The sequence below is a fragment of the Aureobasidium melanogenum genome (assembly GCF_000721775.1).
Source record: "Aureobasidium melanogenum CBS 110374 unplaced genomic scaffold scaffold_4, whole genome shotgun sequence".
In the NCBI taxonomy this organism is placed as follows: domain Eukaryota; kingdom Fungi; phylum Ascomycota; class Dothideomycetes; order Dothideales; family Saccotheciaceae; genus Aureobasidium; species Aureobasidium melanogenum.
In genome coordinates this window covers 622,241-633,920 of record NW_024470056.1, presented here as the reverse complement: position 1 = coordinate 633,920, position 11,680 = coordinate 622,241, and the positions used below count along the sequence as shown (strand labels likewise).

Genomic DNA, 11,680 nt, shown 5'->3' with positions numbered 1-11,680 from the left:
GATGTGCATGGGCAGAGCTCCAGCCTGGACTTCTCCGCACACACGGAACGTTGCTTCCCAGTGCCAACCTCTGACATCAGCAGTGAAAGGGTCCTTCCGAGGTTCGCACAAGACCAATTATCACGCAGTTTCTAGGAGGCCTGAACCATGAGACAGGTCATGCCGTGGTATCGCATGGCACGCCTTTCACATGTCACGAGTATTGATTGCATGACTGCGGGTCGTGTGCCAGTCGGAACAAGACAGAGCAGAACAACGGCTGGACTCGGAATGGTTCGAACCACAGTTGGCTCAAGCGAGGAAGGAGCAGCGTTCGGCAAAATCTTGAAACCGGTGCCGTTGGTCATCCTTTTCATCATCATCACTTGACAATCCAAACTGCCAGTAAACAACCTGCATTGTTGTGCAATATCTGCTCTGTGCTCTCTGCTCTTTGCGACATACAATCTCGTCTCACCATCCGCCTGCACGACGTATTCGCATCTTGATTATAGCATCTTGCATCCCTGCCCTTCGATGCGCCGGCACGCGACCACGACGACCCTCTAGTCCTGCGCCCGACAAGCAACAACCACCATGGCCTTCAACTTCAACTGGTCTCCGCTCATCGGCGACACGTCGCGCGCCCGCGACATGCTCACCACCGCCCTGAACAAATCTCCAAAGCCTCCCATCATCGTTGACGACATCATCGTCAACGAGCTGAACCTGGGCTCCGTCCCGCCCGAGCTCGAAATCCTCGAAATTGGCGACCTGGCTGAAGACCGCTTCCGCGGCATCTTCAAAATGTCCTACGCTGGCGATGCCTACCTCACTCTCAAGACCCGTGTCCAGGCAAATCCTCTCAATACCTCGCTGTCCACAAAACCCGCCTTTGCTTCTCCTCAGCCCTTGGCCGCTGCTTCTGGTCTCACCATCCCCATTCAAATCACCCTCTCAGACATCCGTCTGTCAGGCTTTGTCATTCTCGTCTTCTCACGCCAAAAGGGCATTACTCTCGTCTTCCGCAACGACCCTCTCGAATCTCTCAAGGTCTCGTCCACTTTCGACTCCATCCCCTTTGTCCGCAACTACCTACAGAAAGAGATCGAAGCTCAACTGCGTGTCTTGTTCATGGACGACCTTCCCGCCATCATCCACCGTCTCTCGTTGCGAGCTTTCGTTCCAGAGTACCGACAAGCCCAAGACGATGAAGCCAAGGAGCCTGTGCAGGCTTCGGAACGTCCTATCGACCCTCTAGCAAGCCCTCCACAGGACCCTGTCGACTCGTGGGCAGACGGCTTCGATCCCTCTCCCTTCTCTCTGGATTCGTCTTCTGAGACATATGCATCCTTCTCGCAAAAGAATCTGCTCCGCCTTGCTGCCTTGAGCGAGTCACAGCAAACTCTTTCCCTCTTTACCCCTGCCATTCGCGATACTGTTTTCCGTGCTTGGGCCAGCTCCAAGGAATCTCAAGACTCATCTGCAGTCGCAACGCCATTAGCTCGTCCAAACCCCTTGTCGCGGATACATTCGTCAATTGGAACACCCAAATCATGGTCATCGGCGTCGTCCGATGTATCGGATGCTCCAACACACTCCAGTAGGCCTTCTCTTGCCAGCCAATCCACATCGTCAACCGTCTACTCCATGGGTACTAGCAGATCAAGAGCTCATGCTGCTAAAAAGAGAAAGAACAGGGTTGTCAACTTGCGCAAGGCCGTCCCCGAGGAGAACACCAACGATGCTGACAGTGTTACGACCAACGTCAGCGAAGAGGTCTCTGCTCCTACTATCACACTCACGGAGCCTCCTCAAACTCCTCGTCGCACTCCAAAAGCCGAGCCAGAGGTTGCGCAGAAGACACCTGCATCCCATGTTCGATTTTCTGCCTCGCAGGAGCAGTCGAGGCCCATCTCTGGAACCCAAACTCCAACCCCAACAACATCCAAACCCCAACGTCCCGCCTTATCTGCTGTTCAGACTCAACCTGGACCCAAAGACAAGAAGGCGGAATCCGCAAATCGTTCTTCATCCGCATCGCGTCTGCGCTTCAACTCCGAGGGCTCTACTGGCGGCATCCTAGAGCAAGCTTGGATGATGAAGATGGCTGCCGAAGTGACTCGACGCGTCCAAGAAGAAAAGGCCACCAATGGCGGCTTTTGGCACCAATCCGAGGAGCCGGAACACCCACCCCCGGCTTATGCTGCATGATCATATTATGTTTCCAAATTCTGAAGGTTTTCAGAGATTGACTGTATTTTTATTTTGACGAAGCGTGGAGTTCTGAGGGTATTGGTTTATGGTCATGGCATGTGGTTTTGCGATATCGGTTGGTTCACACGATCCACAGCCAGTGTGTACAAAAGCTTTCGTTTGGAGATTTTTTGATAGCGATTCCTACGACATTTTACTTCAAACACTCAAGAACTCAACTCTTTAGTAATCCGATGTGCCGAGTGTGTAAAGTTTTAGGCCTACTCATCCTTGTCCAAAATGGCTTTCACAGCAGCAACCTTGTCCTCGGACGTCTGCTTCTTGTCTGTTCTTGATCCGACTCTAATATCGCTCTGGATCCTCACAACACCGTTCTCGTGTAGCATGGAATGAGCCTGGCCAATCACACGCATAACGTCATCCCAAGAACCCTCTGAGTGATGCAGTGTTAGATTCCGAACGAGTGCATATGTCGAGAGTAAGAATTGTTCGACTTGCCGACTGTTGTTCCAGCTGAGTGCATGTGATACACGAGTCCACTCTTTTTAAGCAGACGCTGCACCTGGGAGACCTCCTGGGACACGGAAGCGGTCGGTGTACCTAGCGGTATCAAGCAGAAATCTATGACTGCTTAGTTTGCTCCTCTCCATGTTTGGCATTTTCAATCACCAACCTGCGATACATGCTGGAGGGGTAGCCAGGTCTAGAAGCTGATTGTCTGCCATATTTTGGGACTGTTGTTGATGTTGTGTGACTGGCGGATGTTGGAGGTTTGACGATGGTACGACAATGTGGAGAGAGTAGGAGATGCCATCGACAACCCGACTTTACCGTTCATCGTCTCTCTCTCAACGTCAATGATTGATTGTTATATTGCCGAATGAAAACAGAGGTGAATATCGATGTGATATGGGGGCTCAGGATTCAGTAACACTGTTCGTTCACATGGGCTGGAAAACTTTTGTCGTTTCATGTGTCTTCTGGATATACCAACAGCGAACAATGGACCTTGGTTGATGATCCACCTGAGCATACAACCACAATTCTCGTCAATTACTTGACTCTCTTATGCCTATCAGAGCTCAAGAGCAGACTCGGTGTGCCTGATAATGATCAGCATAGTGTTTCCAACATCACAATACGAATCCAGTGTTCGAGAAGCAAGTCGAGCTCGGACAGCTTCCTGGCTGTGTCTACCTAGCTAAGGTATCATTCAAAGCTGAATACTCATCAGTATCTCGAGGCTACGACACTATAGTGGGTAATGAACCTTTCTTATGTGTGAGAATGCTCTCCAAGATCACCTCGTGCGGGCGAACGACCACAAAGCCACACTGATGTATTCTCCTCTTGAGGCTTCCAGTGGAAGACCAAAGAAGAGGGTCTCACAGCGTGCGTTCAAGTGTGAGTATGGCGTGCAAATGTTAATATCCAGATGCGAGGTTTTCAACATCCTCATCCAGAGGTCACCCGAAGCTGACGAAGGAATCGCTTCTTTTCATCGGTGTGTAACAACAACTCCACCGTTTGCCTCGATATGCTTCTCTCTTAATCTCATCCTCAAACCTCCAGATGCTGAGAACAGATCAGACGAGACCTTATTCGAGAATGCAGCTCTTCAATTCCTGGACAAGAAGAACGTCTACTTTGTCCAAAGTTAGATAACAGATATCGCCATGTCTTTGAAGTGACATGGTCCAGTCCATTTGCTTGCAGAACACGATCATCCTTGTCAAGAGCATGGTCGCTTCATCCTTCCGGTCGTTGCTGATCAGGAATCCGCTGTTGTCTCCTCTTCCCTGGTCGGAGTCTCCAACAACTGCCTGCTATAACAGCTCGAGAATAATGACATGCGACTTTTGCCTTCATTTGACAGCCTCTTCATTGGTACAATGCAGAGACAATATCCTATCGTCCTTGCAACTAATACAAAATGTTCATCAATAACATATCTCAACCACTTTGGGTCCAACCAAGGATCCAACTGCGAGTGGCATCATGACCATGCACCATAGATTTTCGACAGGCCAGATGAATCCTGGCCTTGACCTTCCAGAGACGACTTTCGAAATATCTGTTTTCGAGAACGATCTTATGGTTGACACAATCGAGCGTTCGTTCACGGGATCTGCGAGAACAGCGACGTGCTGACCTGTTTCGGTTAGCGCTAGTTCACATGTCACGGGACGTGTCGGCCCAGATTATAGCATCGTCCTAACTGCGATTCTTTCCAAGGTGTTCTGAACAATGTGCTTGGATCTCTCTCGGGTAGTCTGGTCTTTGACAAATAGTGTCAGGAAGATTTGCGACAAGGACCTGAACCATGATGCAGATACTCATCCTCCTGTCTCAAAAGACCTGGTGGACAACGACTGCAACCTGATGACTCAAACCCATGATTCGTTGTTAACCCTTCCCATCTGTGTGCGAGGCATTCACGAAAGCAGCTACTTGTCAGACATTCAGGTAAGATAGATGAACACTAGGATGGGATCAAGACGTTTGTTCTGTTGATTTCGTATGTATTCTAGACTGACTAGGACTACCACATGAGGATCATAAAGCATAGCAGACTTGGGATGCAGAGGTCGTGCAATTCGGAGTGCTTTTGTACTCGATTGAAGGAGCAACAAACACTGCAAGCAAAGAATAGGCGGGCATCCAGCTGGGACGCGCTGCTTGGCTGATGAATGCCATGTTCCAAATGAGCTTCCCTCGCACGTGGGTGATGGTTGGTGGTTCAACCCCAAAAGGTTGGATATGAGAAAGTGACGTGGAATATCGACTACACGCCGGGCATTGCGCGTTCGTGTAGGCCAGGCCAAGAAGATATGTGAGAGGCTGGGAGGATGTAAAGAAGGTGAGTTGCTCAAGAGAACTTCCATCTGTTACCGCAGACGGTACACTCGCAGAAAGTTGTCATAGGTTCATCGGCGGATCTGGTCTGGGCCTGACTATAACTGACCTTCTTCTGGCCACACTTGCCGCAGGTCAAACTGGCACTGATGCTCCTCTCGGCTTGCGCAACCATAGCCTTGTCCATGTTTTCCTTCTGCAGTCTCTCGTCCTCGGCACGCTGCTTGTCGCTCTTCAACTCTTCGTGGGTCATGCGAACGAAGCGCTCGGGCTTGATGAAACCGGATAGAACCTGACTACGGAGCTTTGGATTGCCCTTGTTTTTGAGATTTTGGTAGAGTGATCGTATGCGCTGGCGGTACTCGGGACTGCCCTCGGGTTGATAGGCGTTGTAGGCGGCAAGCTCGACGGAACGAGCAACGGTCAAAATGTCCTGTGAAGCTGTGAGAGCATGAGGTTAGTCGCAGGATATGGGCAGTCGTTGGGCGGCAGTTAATACCATCAGGCGACATGAAAGCCAAGCCATCGTACATCAACTTGATGCAGGCATCGCGAGTCTGGTTTCCAGTGACAGCGCAATCGATTTTGTCCGACACACTGTTGCGCTTCTCGGGATCGCCATGAGGTTCCGATTTTGATTTTGCAGCAGCAGCGGGCGCGGGAGAGGACTTTGCAGGAGCAGGCGAGTTTGTGCCACTGGAGGCGGCGGTGGCAGGAGTTCTCTTGACGTCTGTCTTCCACTTGTTGACCAGAGTAGCGGCGGTGCGGGCTACTTGGGCATCGCTGTTCTGGCGCAGCTTGTTGACGTGGACACCAATCTTGGTCTGGCGCAGCAGCTTTTCCGTCGCCGTCCATCCCTTGAGGCCGTCCAGAAGGGCCAGCAGAGTCGCCGGAGGGTCGCCGCCTGACGCAGCCTTGGCCAGTTGTTTACCACGCTCTTCAATGTCTTTTGCATCCATGGTCGCCATTGTGTGATTACGCAACGGTTCGCTACGCTCTGTCGATGGTCGTATTGTAGTCGCAGATCGCTCGAGCTTCGAGTGCACGTGGTCCAGACTGTCAAGGTCCAGCTGAAGGTTGGTGTATGGAATGCTGGAAGCAGGCGACAAATATCAAAGTGACTTTGTCGCAGCTTCGAGGCTGCACGCGAATCCGACAAGCAAACCGAGGCGCGTTGGCGGGGCACTTTGTACCTCACAAAGCCATTCACTTATTGTTGCACACTGACCACTGACTTCACTACTCAGCTTCTGGCTTGGTTGTTAATCAAGTGCCGTCATTCTGCTAATGCCTGTGATGACAAATGGCCAGCCCCACCTGCTGCCTCCATGAACAACCCATCTCGCTGTCGTTGCTGTTTCTTCTGATCCACTAACAATCCCTCTCGCTCTGCAACCATGTTAGCCATCATCGGAGCTTCTGGTAAACTTGGCGGTGCTACTTTGAAAGCCCTCCTCACCCACAATCTGCTCCCAAAGGACCAGATAGTATGCTGTACCTCATCCAAACCTGACAGCGATACCTGGACTTCACTGGAAAAGCAGGGTGTGCAAGTCCGTCATGCCTCGTTTGACGACAAGGCTTCCCTCGAGAAGGCCCTCTCCGGATGCGACAAGTTCTTCCTCGTCTCTACCCCCAAGATTGAGATGGATTACAATGACGCTCCCCATGGTGAGGGTCGCGAGAAGCATCACTTTACTGCCATTGATGCTGCCCAAGCTGCAGGCGTGAAGCACATCTACTACAGCTCTCTGGCTTTTCAGAATCCTTCCAAGTCTTGCGTCATGCAAGCTCATATCCGCACCGAGGCCTATCTTGCAAAGCTGCAAAACATTGACTACACTGTCTTGCGTGAAGGTCTTTATAATGAGAGCTGGCCACTATATGCGAGCTACTACGACCTCAAGGACGATCAGCGATCTGAAGTACCTATTGCTGGTGATTCTCCTATCAGCTGGACTGCTATTCCGGATCTTGGCCTTGCTAGTGCTCTGGTCATTGTTGCGCCATCATCCGATTACGCTGCCAAAACCTTTTACCTTTCAGCTACTCAAGGCGCAAGAACCATCAGCCAAGTCCTCGAAAAAGTCGCGGCAGTCAGATCTAAGAAAGTCTCAACAAAGATCGTCTCGCGGGAAGAGCTCGAGAGTTATTATGTTCAAGATATCAAGCTTTCAGAGCCTGCCGCTAAGTGGTGGGCCGCCAGCTACGACGCTTTGAGAGATCAAGAATGTCTGATCAATGATCCGACTTTGGAGAAGCTGTTGGCCACCAAAGGGCAAAAGCCCAAGCCTGTTGAGCAAACGATAGAGGAGATGCTTCGCGCTTGATTTTGAGAAGATCAAGTACTAGCTCAATAGGCCAAATCCGCATCCTTGTCCTTCTCCTCGATCCAGTCGTACACCAAGCGAATGTGATGCTCCTCCTTGCCCTTTCTGACGACTATACGCCTTGTGTGTCGTTTCTGGCCGTCCACTATTTCGAAACCCCAGACCTGTTCTGCTTCCCAGTTCGGTTTCTTGCCTACACTATCAACAAAGACCTGAACAACCTCGTTCTCACTCTGGGCAAGGAACTGTTCGTCCCAGCCTTGCTTGAGGTAGTCGGTCTCTATCTCATCCAGCTTGACATAGCGTGAGCGTCCGTTGACTTTTCCAAATACCCTGTCGTCTTTTTCCCGCCATTGGTAGTCTATTATGCGTTCCTCGAGGTTGCGAATGTTTCCAGTCGTAATCTGTTCGTTGTCTATATGCATGAGGCCGTTTTCGTCGACGAACTGTCATGTCGTCAGGCGCTTCCCATATCGAGAGATTCTCATTCATTATACCTGCTTGACGAGGAGCGTAACGTTCGAGAATTTGACAGCTTGACGAACTATCCAGCCTATGCCTTGCTAGATTGGGAATCATAAGACACCGAGCATGCAATGTACCTCGCATGGAACATTACCATCTGTAAGGTTGCATCGGTCGAATCTGACAGACTCTTATTCTGAAGGACTTTAGTCTACGCCCGTTGTGATGTTTGTCCGGTATATGCATGTCATTGTGACCACAAACATTACTCACAAGGTTGTATGTCCCCGAGAGGTTCCGTAGGTTCACAGAATCAGGCACAGCCATTTTCGAATGATCGGATTATAAGGCGATTGTTAAGATTCCAGAAAGCGTATTAGGATATCTAGCGGTGAGCGCTTGTCATTAAAGGTAGAAGATGCGGAGTGGTACGGACATAGGAGCTTGGCACGTCCGAGCGCGCATTTTCTCAAAGATATATTCATGCGTAAGCAAGCACCACTATAGCAAGCCCCTTTAGCTCAGTTGGTAGAGCGCGGCACTAGTACGACTAGATCATGCCGAGGTCGCCGGTTCGACTCCGTCAGGGGGCAGTGATATTTTGCTTTTGTTCGTGGTTGTTCTTCGTGGTTGTTCTGTTCAACCCAGCGGTGGTGCGGCCATTTCTTTTTTGTGTAAGTGAAGTCTGCATAAGTGCTTGGGCACAACTTTGTGCGCCCAGGGTAGCTCCAGAAGCTCGGCCTCTCTCCATCCCGCAACGCCGTTCGCGACAGCATCATTCCAATCAACTGAGTGTCGCAACATCTTGGACATCTTTTTGCTCACACACAACAGATACAGAGCGCTCGCACAACCATGAGACTCCTCCCAACATTATCAGCGCTTGTCGGCACCTGCGCAGCGACGTCGCTTCACCTCAGCATCTCACCCTCATCCTCGCTCCTAGACCTTAGCGAACTGCCCTCGTCTACCCACGCAACTCTCTACGGACCCTCTGGCAAAAGAGCTACTGCACCACTCCGCGTCGATAATTCATTCGTCTTCAACAACCTAGAAGAGGGAGAATGGCTCTTGGATGTGCACTCTAGAGATCATGTCTTTCCTAGCTTGAGGGTTGATGTCGTGGATTCTGTTTCGATACTACCGATCAAGCAAGAGGGCGATGGTGAAGCTGCACCAGTAGCCGCGGCACCGGAGACAGTGGTTGTATACCTCACGCATCCTTCAAATAAATGGTCGCATCTGGGTGCCAAGATTGCTGCGTCCACTGCTCCTCTGTCATCAACGGACGAAGTCAAGCTCTCTGTCTCGGCACTGGGAAAGAGGTCGTTCTATGAACAAAGACAAGGATTTGATTTGTTGTCGTTCTTCAAGAACCCAATGATTCTTATGGGTGTCTTGTCCATGGGTTTGGTGTTCGGAATGCCCTACTTGATGGAAAACAGTAAGTTCAAACTCAACCTCTTCTCGACCGAGCTCGCTGTGAAGCCATGGCTTATTCTGACTTTCCAAAACCAGTGGACGAAGAGACAAAGGCCGAGTTCGCAGAAATGCAAAAGCAGGGTCCCCTGGGTCTGGGAGGTGCAGGAGGACAAGGTCAGAACACGGCACAGCAAATCCAAAACTTCGATCTTGCGGGTTGGATGGCAGGAAAAAAGTAAGCCATACATGCTCGTCTCTTGTCAAGTTTGATCGGAGCATAAGAGAGCTGCTTGTACAGATAGATAATGCCAGATTATGGTTCAAAAGACATGTGACCGTCTGGCCCATCTCGACTTTCGATGCCCATATCAAGTCTGTTTGTATCTCAATTCATGTTCAAAACACTGCTTACTTGGCCTGCACATTTTTGTTGAGCAAAAAACGAGAAGGGTGAAAAGTAGTTTATTTGATACACATCATGTCAGGACGTCAATTGTAATGGTCTCTCGGTCATGCTTCTGCTTCTTCTTCTTCTTCTGCTTGATGCCACACTCGCTTCTACTCCGTTAGGATTATGAGTCAACCTCCATGGATTCTCCAGCACCCTCTTGTTGTGCTGGAGCATCGGCAGCAGCAGCAGCATCATCATTTCTGTTCTCAAACGTCGTGTCCAACCACTGGGCAATCTGCTGACCCTCGTACATGGTGAAGTTCTCGTCCAGTCCGCTGACACCCAACGAAGTGTTGTCGACAGTGAGCTCCTTGTCCTGGGGGAGAGATTCATTCAAGGCGCGCAGAGCATGCTTGATCAGCTCTTCACGGCTGCTACCCTCGAAGTGATCAAGGTTGCGCTCGAGATAGGTTCTTGCCATTTGTGATCTGGCACCGATTCCACAAGCGACCATCTCCTGGGTGATGCCTGATGGTTGGAACTCGAAAAGGTGGGGACCCTTTGCATCAACACCGGCTACCAACAAACCAACACCGTAGGGACGACGACCGTATTGCTGAGTGTTTGTCTGGGCGCGGTCGGCAACGCGAGAGGTGATTTCTGAGAGCAGGATGGGACGACCGTAGGTCAGGCGCGACGAGAGGGATTGCTGTTTCATGAAGTTGCTGAGTACGCGGGCGTCGGAGGCGAGACCGGCGAGGGCGAGGCCGTAGTGTGAGTCGACGGGAATGATCTTCTTTTGGTAGGATGAGAGTTCTTCGGCGTTTCTCTGTTGGCGGTTGTGTCAGTGGTGGGCGCGGCGCAAATGGGAGCAATCTGAGGCGGACCTTGACTGCGGCGAGGACGGCATGGGTCTTGCTGACGATGCCAACGACAACAGAACCTTGCTTGACAGCTTCTTGGGCATATTCAACCTGGAAGATACGGCCCTGCGGCGAGCTGGAGAGAGACGAGTTTAGCGGTGGTTGATGGATGGCAGATCAGGTTGGCACATACAAGGTGACGGAGTCGTTGTCGTAGTTATTGCGGAACATGGCTGCGGTGTGATGTGATCAAGGTGGCGAGTGTGAGAAAGAGAGAGAGAGAGAGCGCGCAGATGCAGAGAGGGGTTCGGGAAGCGAGAGATGGCTATGCAGTACAAATGAGACAAGGCGAGTGAATTAGGTTATGTCTTGTTGCTGCACCTGCTGCTGCTGCTGCTGCTGCTGCCGATGATGGAATGAGATGGCGCCTACAAGGGCCAAAGCTCCCCAGACTTTTGCTTGGCGACTCATCACCGCGTCGCGCCGCCAGACCACCAGAACCTCCGGCCCGCGACTGCCATCGAACGCCGACTGCGACTGCGACTGCGACTGCGATAGGACAACACCGCTAGAGGCTGACAAGATACTTGACTCCACACTTGGCCTCTTTCCTCCTGTAGTCCCAACATGGCAGGCCTCAAGACCATCATCGCTCTTTCCTTTGTACGTTCTCCCCCACCTTCCCCTCGCTGACGACCATCACCTTGATGCACACGAGCTGACACGCCCGACAAGGTCCTCGCCATTGGTTTCTTGCTCGTCATCCTCTCGTCGGCATTATGGCACAACTACCTGCCTCTGCTAGTCGTTGCAACCTACGTTATCGCTCCCCTCCCCAACTGGATCTGCTCACGCGCCCAATCTTCCGATGACTTCATGGACGGAGGCAGCAATGCTGTCGTCGAGCTTGGTCGCTTCATCACCGGCTTCCTGGTCGTCATGGGTGTTGGTACGTCTTTCTCAACCAAGATCCGACCCCTGCTTCAGACATGCTTATACGAGTCCGCCAGCTCTTCCTATCGTCCTCGCCCACACCGGCCACATCAACATTCCTGCTGCCGCCATGTCGATAGCAGGTGGTCTTCTCATTTACTCGACCATTATCAGCTTCTCGCTGTCCTTCCGCGAAGATGAAGACTTCTAGTTTGTCAGAAACA

At 51.3% G+C, this 11,680-nt stretch overlaps 8 protein-coding genes across 8 annotated transcripts; 4 read left to right on the top strand and 4 right to left on the bottom strand.

The window, feature by feature from the left end:
- Positions 1 to 576: 576 nt before the first annotated feature.
- On the top strand, positions 577 to 2,193 carry M437DRAFT_42566 (uncharacterized protein; the record flags this gene model as incomplete). The annotated part of the gene is made up of 1 exon (XM_041020603.1): positions 577 to 2,193. The coding sequence occupies one exon, from the start codon at positions 577 to 579 to the stop codon at positions 2,191 to 2,193; it is 1,617 nt and encodes a 538-aa protein (XP_040882284.1).
- Positions 2,194 to 2,456: 263 nt separating this feature from the next.
- Positions 2,457 to 2,921, bottom strand: M437DRAFT_73197 (uncharacterized protein; the record flags this gene model as incomplete). The annotated part of the gene is made up of 3 exons (XM_041025986.1): positions 2,457 to 2,629; positions 2,695 to 2,817; positions 2,870 to 2,921. The coding sequence occupies 3 exons, from the start codon at positions 2,919 to 2,921 to the stop codon at positions 2,457 to 2,459; spliced, it is 348 nt and encodes a 115-aa protein (XP_040882283.1).
- A 2,144-nt stretch (positions 2,922 to 5,065) lies between these two features.
- M437DRAFT_41933 (transcription elongation factor) lies at positions 5,066 to 6,011 on the bottom strand (the record flags this gene model as incomplete). The annotated part of the gene is made up of 2 exons (XM_041020477.1): positions 5,066 to 5,493; positions 5,552 to 6,011. The coding sequence occupies 2 exons, from the start codon at positions 6,009 to 6,011 to the stop codon at positions 5,066 to 5,068; spliced, it is 888 nt and encodes a 295-aa protein (XP_040882282.1).
- A 438-nt stretch (positions 6,012 to 6,449) lies between these two features.
- M437DRAFT_42012 (NAD(P)-binding protein) lies at positions 6,450 to 7,382 on the top strand (the record flags this gene model as incomplete). Its single annotated transcript, XM_041020489.1, has 1 exon — positions 6,450 to 7,382. One exon carries the CDS (start codon positions 6,450 to 6,452, stop codon positions 7,380 to 7,382), a length of 933 nt encoding a protein of 310 aa, XP_040882281.1.
- A 23-nt stretch (positions 7,383 to 7,405) lies between these two features.
- Positions 7,406 to 8,174, bottom strand: M437DRAFT_42215 (uncharacterized protein; the record flags this gene model as incomplete). The annotated part of the gene is made up of 4 exons (XM_041020526.1): positions 7,406 to 7,828; positions 7,880 to 7,945; positions 8,002 to 8,043; positions 8,121 to 8,174. The coding sequence occupies 4 exons, from the start codon at positions 8,172 to 8,174 to the stop codon at positions 7,406 to 7,408; spliced, it is 585 nt and encodes a 194-aa protein (XP_040882280.1).
- A 528-nt stretch (positions 8,175 to 8,702) lies between these two features.
- M437DRAFT_63882 (uncharacterized protein) lies at positions 8,703 to 9,575 on the top strand (the record flags this gene model as incomplete). Its single annotated transcript, XM_041024323.1, has 3 exons — positions 8,703 to 9,291; positions 9,366 to 9,504; positions 9,572 to 9,575. 3 exons carry the CDS (start codon positions 8,703 to 8,705, stop codon positions 9,573 to 9,575), a joined length of 732 nt encoding a protein of 243 aa, XP_040882279.1.
- Positions 9,576 to 9,841: 266 nt separating this feature from the next.
- On the bottom strand, positions 9,842 to 10,754 carry M437DRAFT_63881 (N-terminal nucleophile aminohydrolase; the record flags this gene model as incomplete). Its single annotated transcript, XM_041024322.1, has 3 exons — positions 9,842 to 10,489; positions 10,548 to 10,659; positions 10,717 to 10,754. The coding sequence occupies 3 exons, from the start codon at positions 10,752 to 10,754 to the stop codon at positions 9,842 to 9,844; spliced, it is 798 nt and encodes a 265-aa protein (XP_040882278.1).
- Positions 10,755 to 11,150: 396 nt separating this feature from the next.
- M437DRAFT_42808 (vacuolar protein sorting 55) lies at positions 11,151 to 11,667 on the top strand (the record flags this gene model as incomplete). Its single annotated transcript, XM_041020637.1, has 3 exons — positions 11,151 to 11,186; positions 11,259 to 11,472; positions 11,534 to 11,667. The coding sequence occupies 3 exons, from the start codon at positions 11,151 to 11,153 to the stop codon at positions 11,665 to 11,667; spliced, it is 384 nt and encodes a 127-aa protein (XP_040882277.1).
- Positions 11,668 to 11,680: the final 13 nt, after the last annotated feature.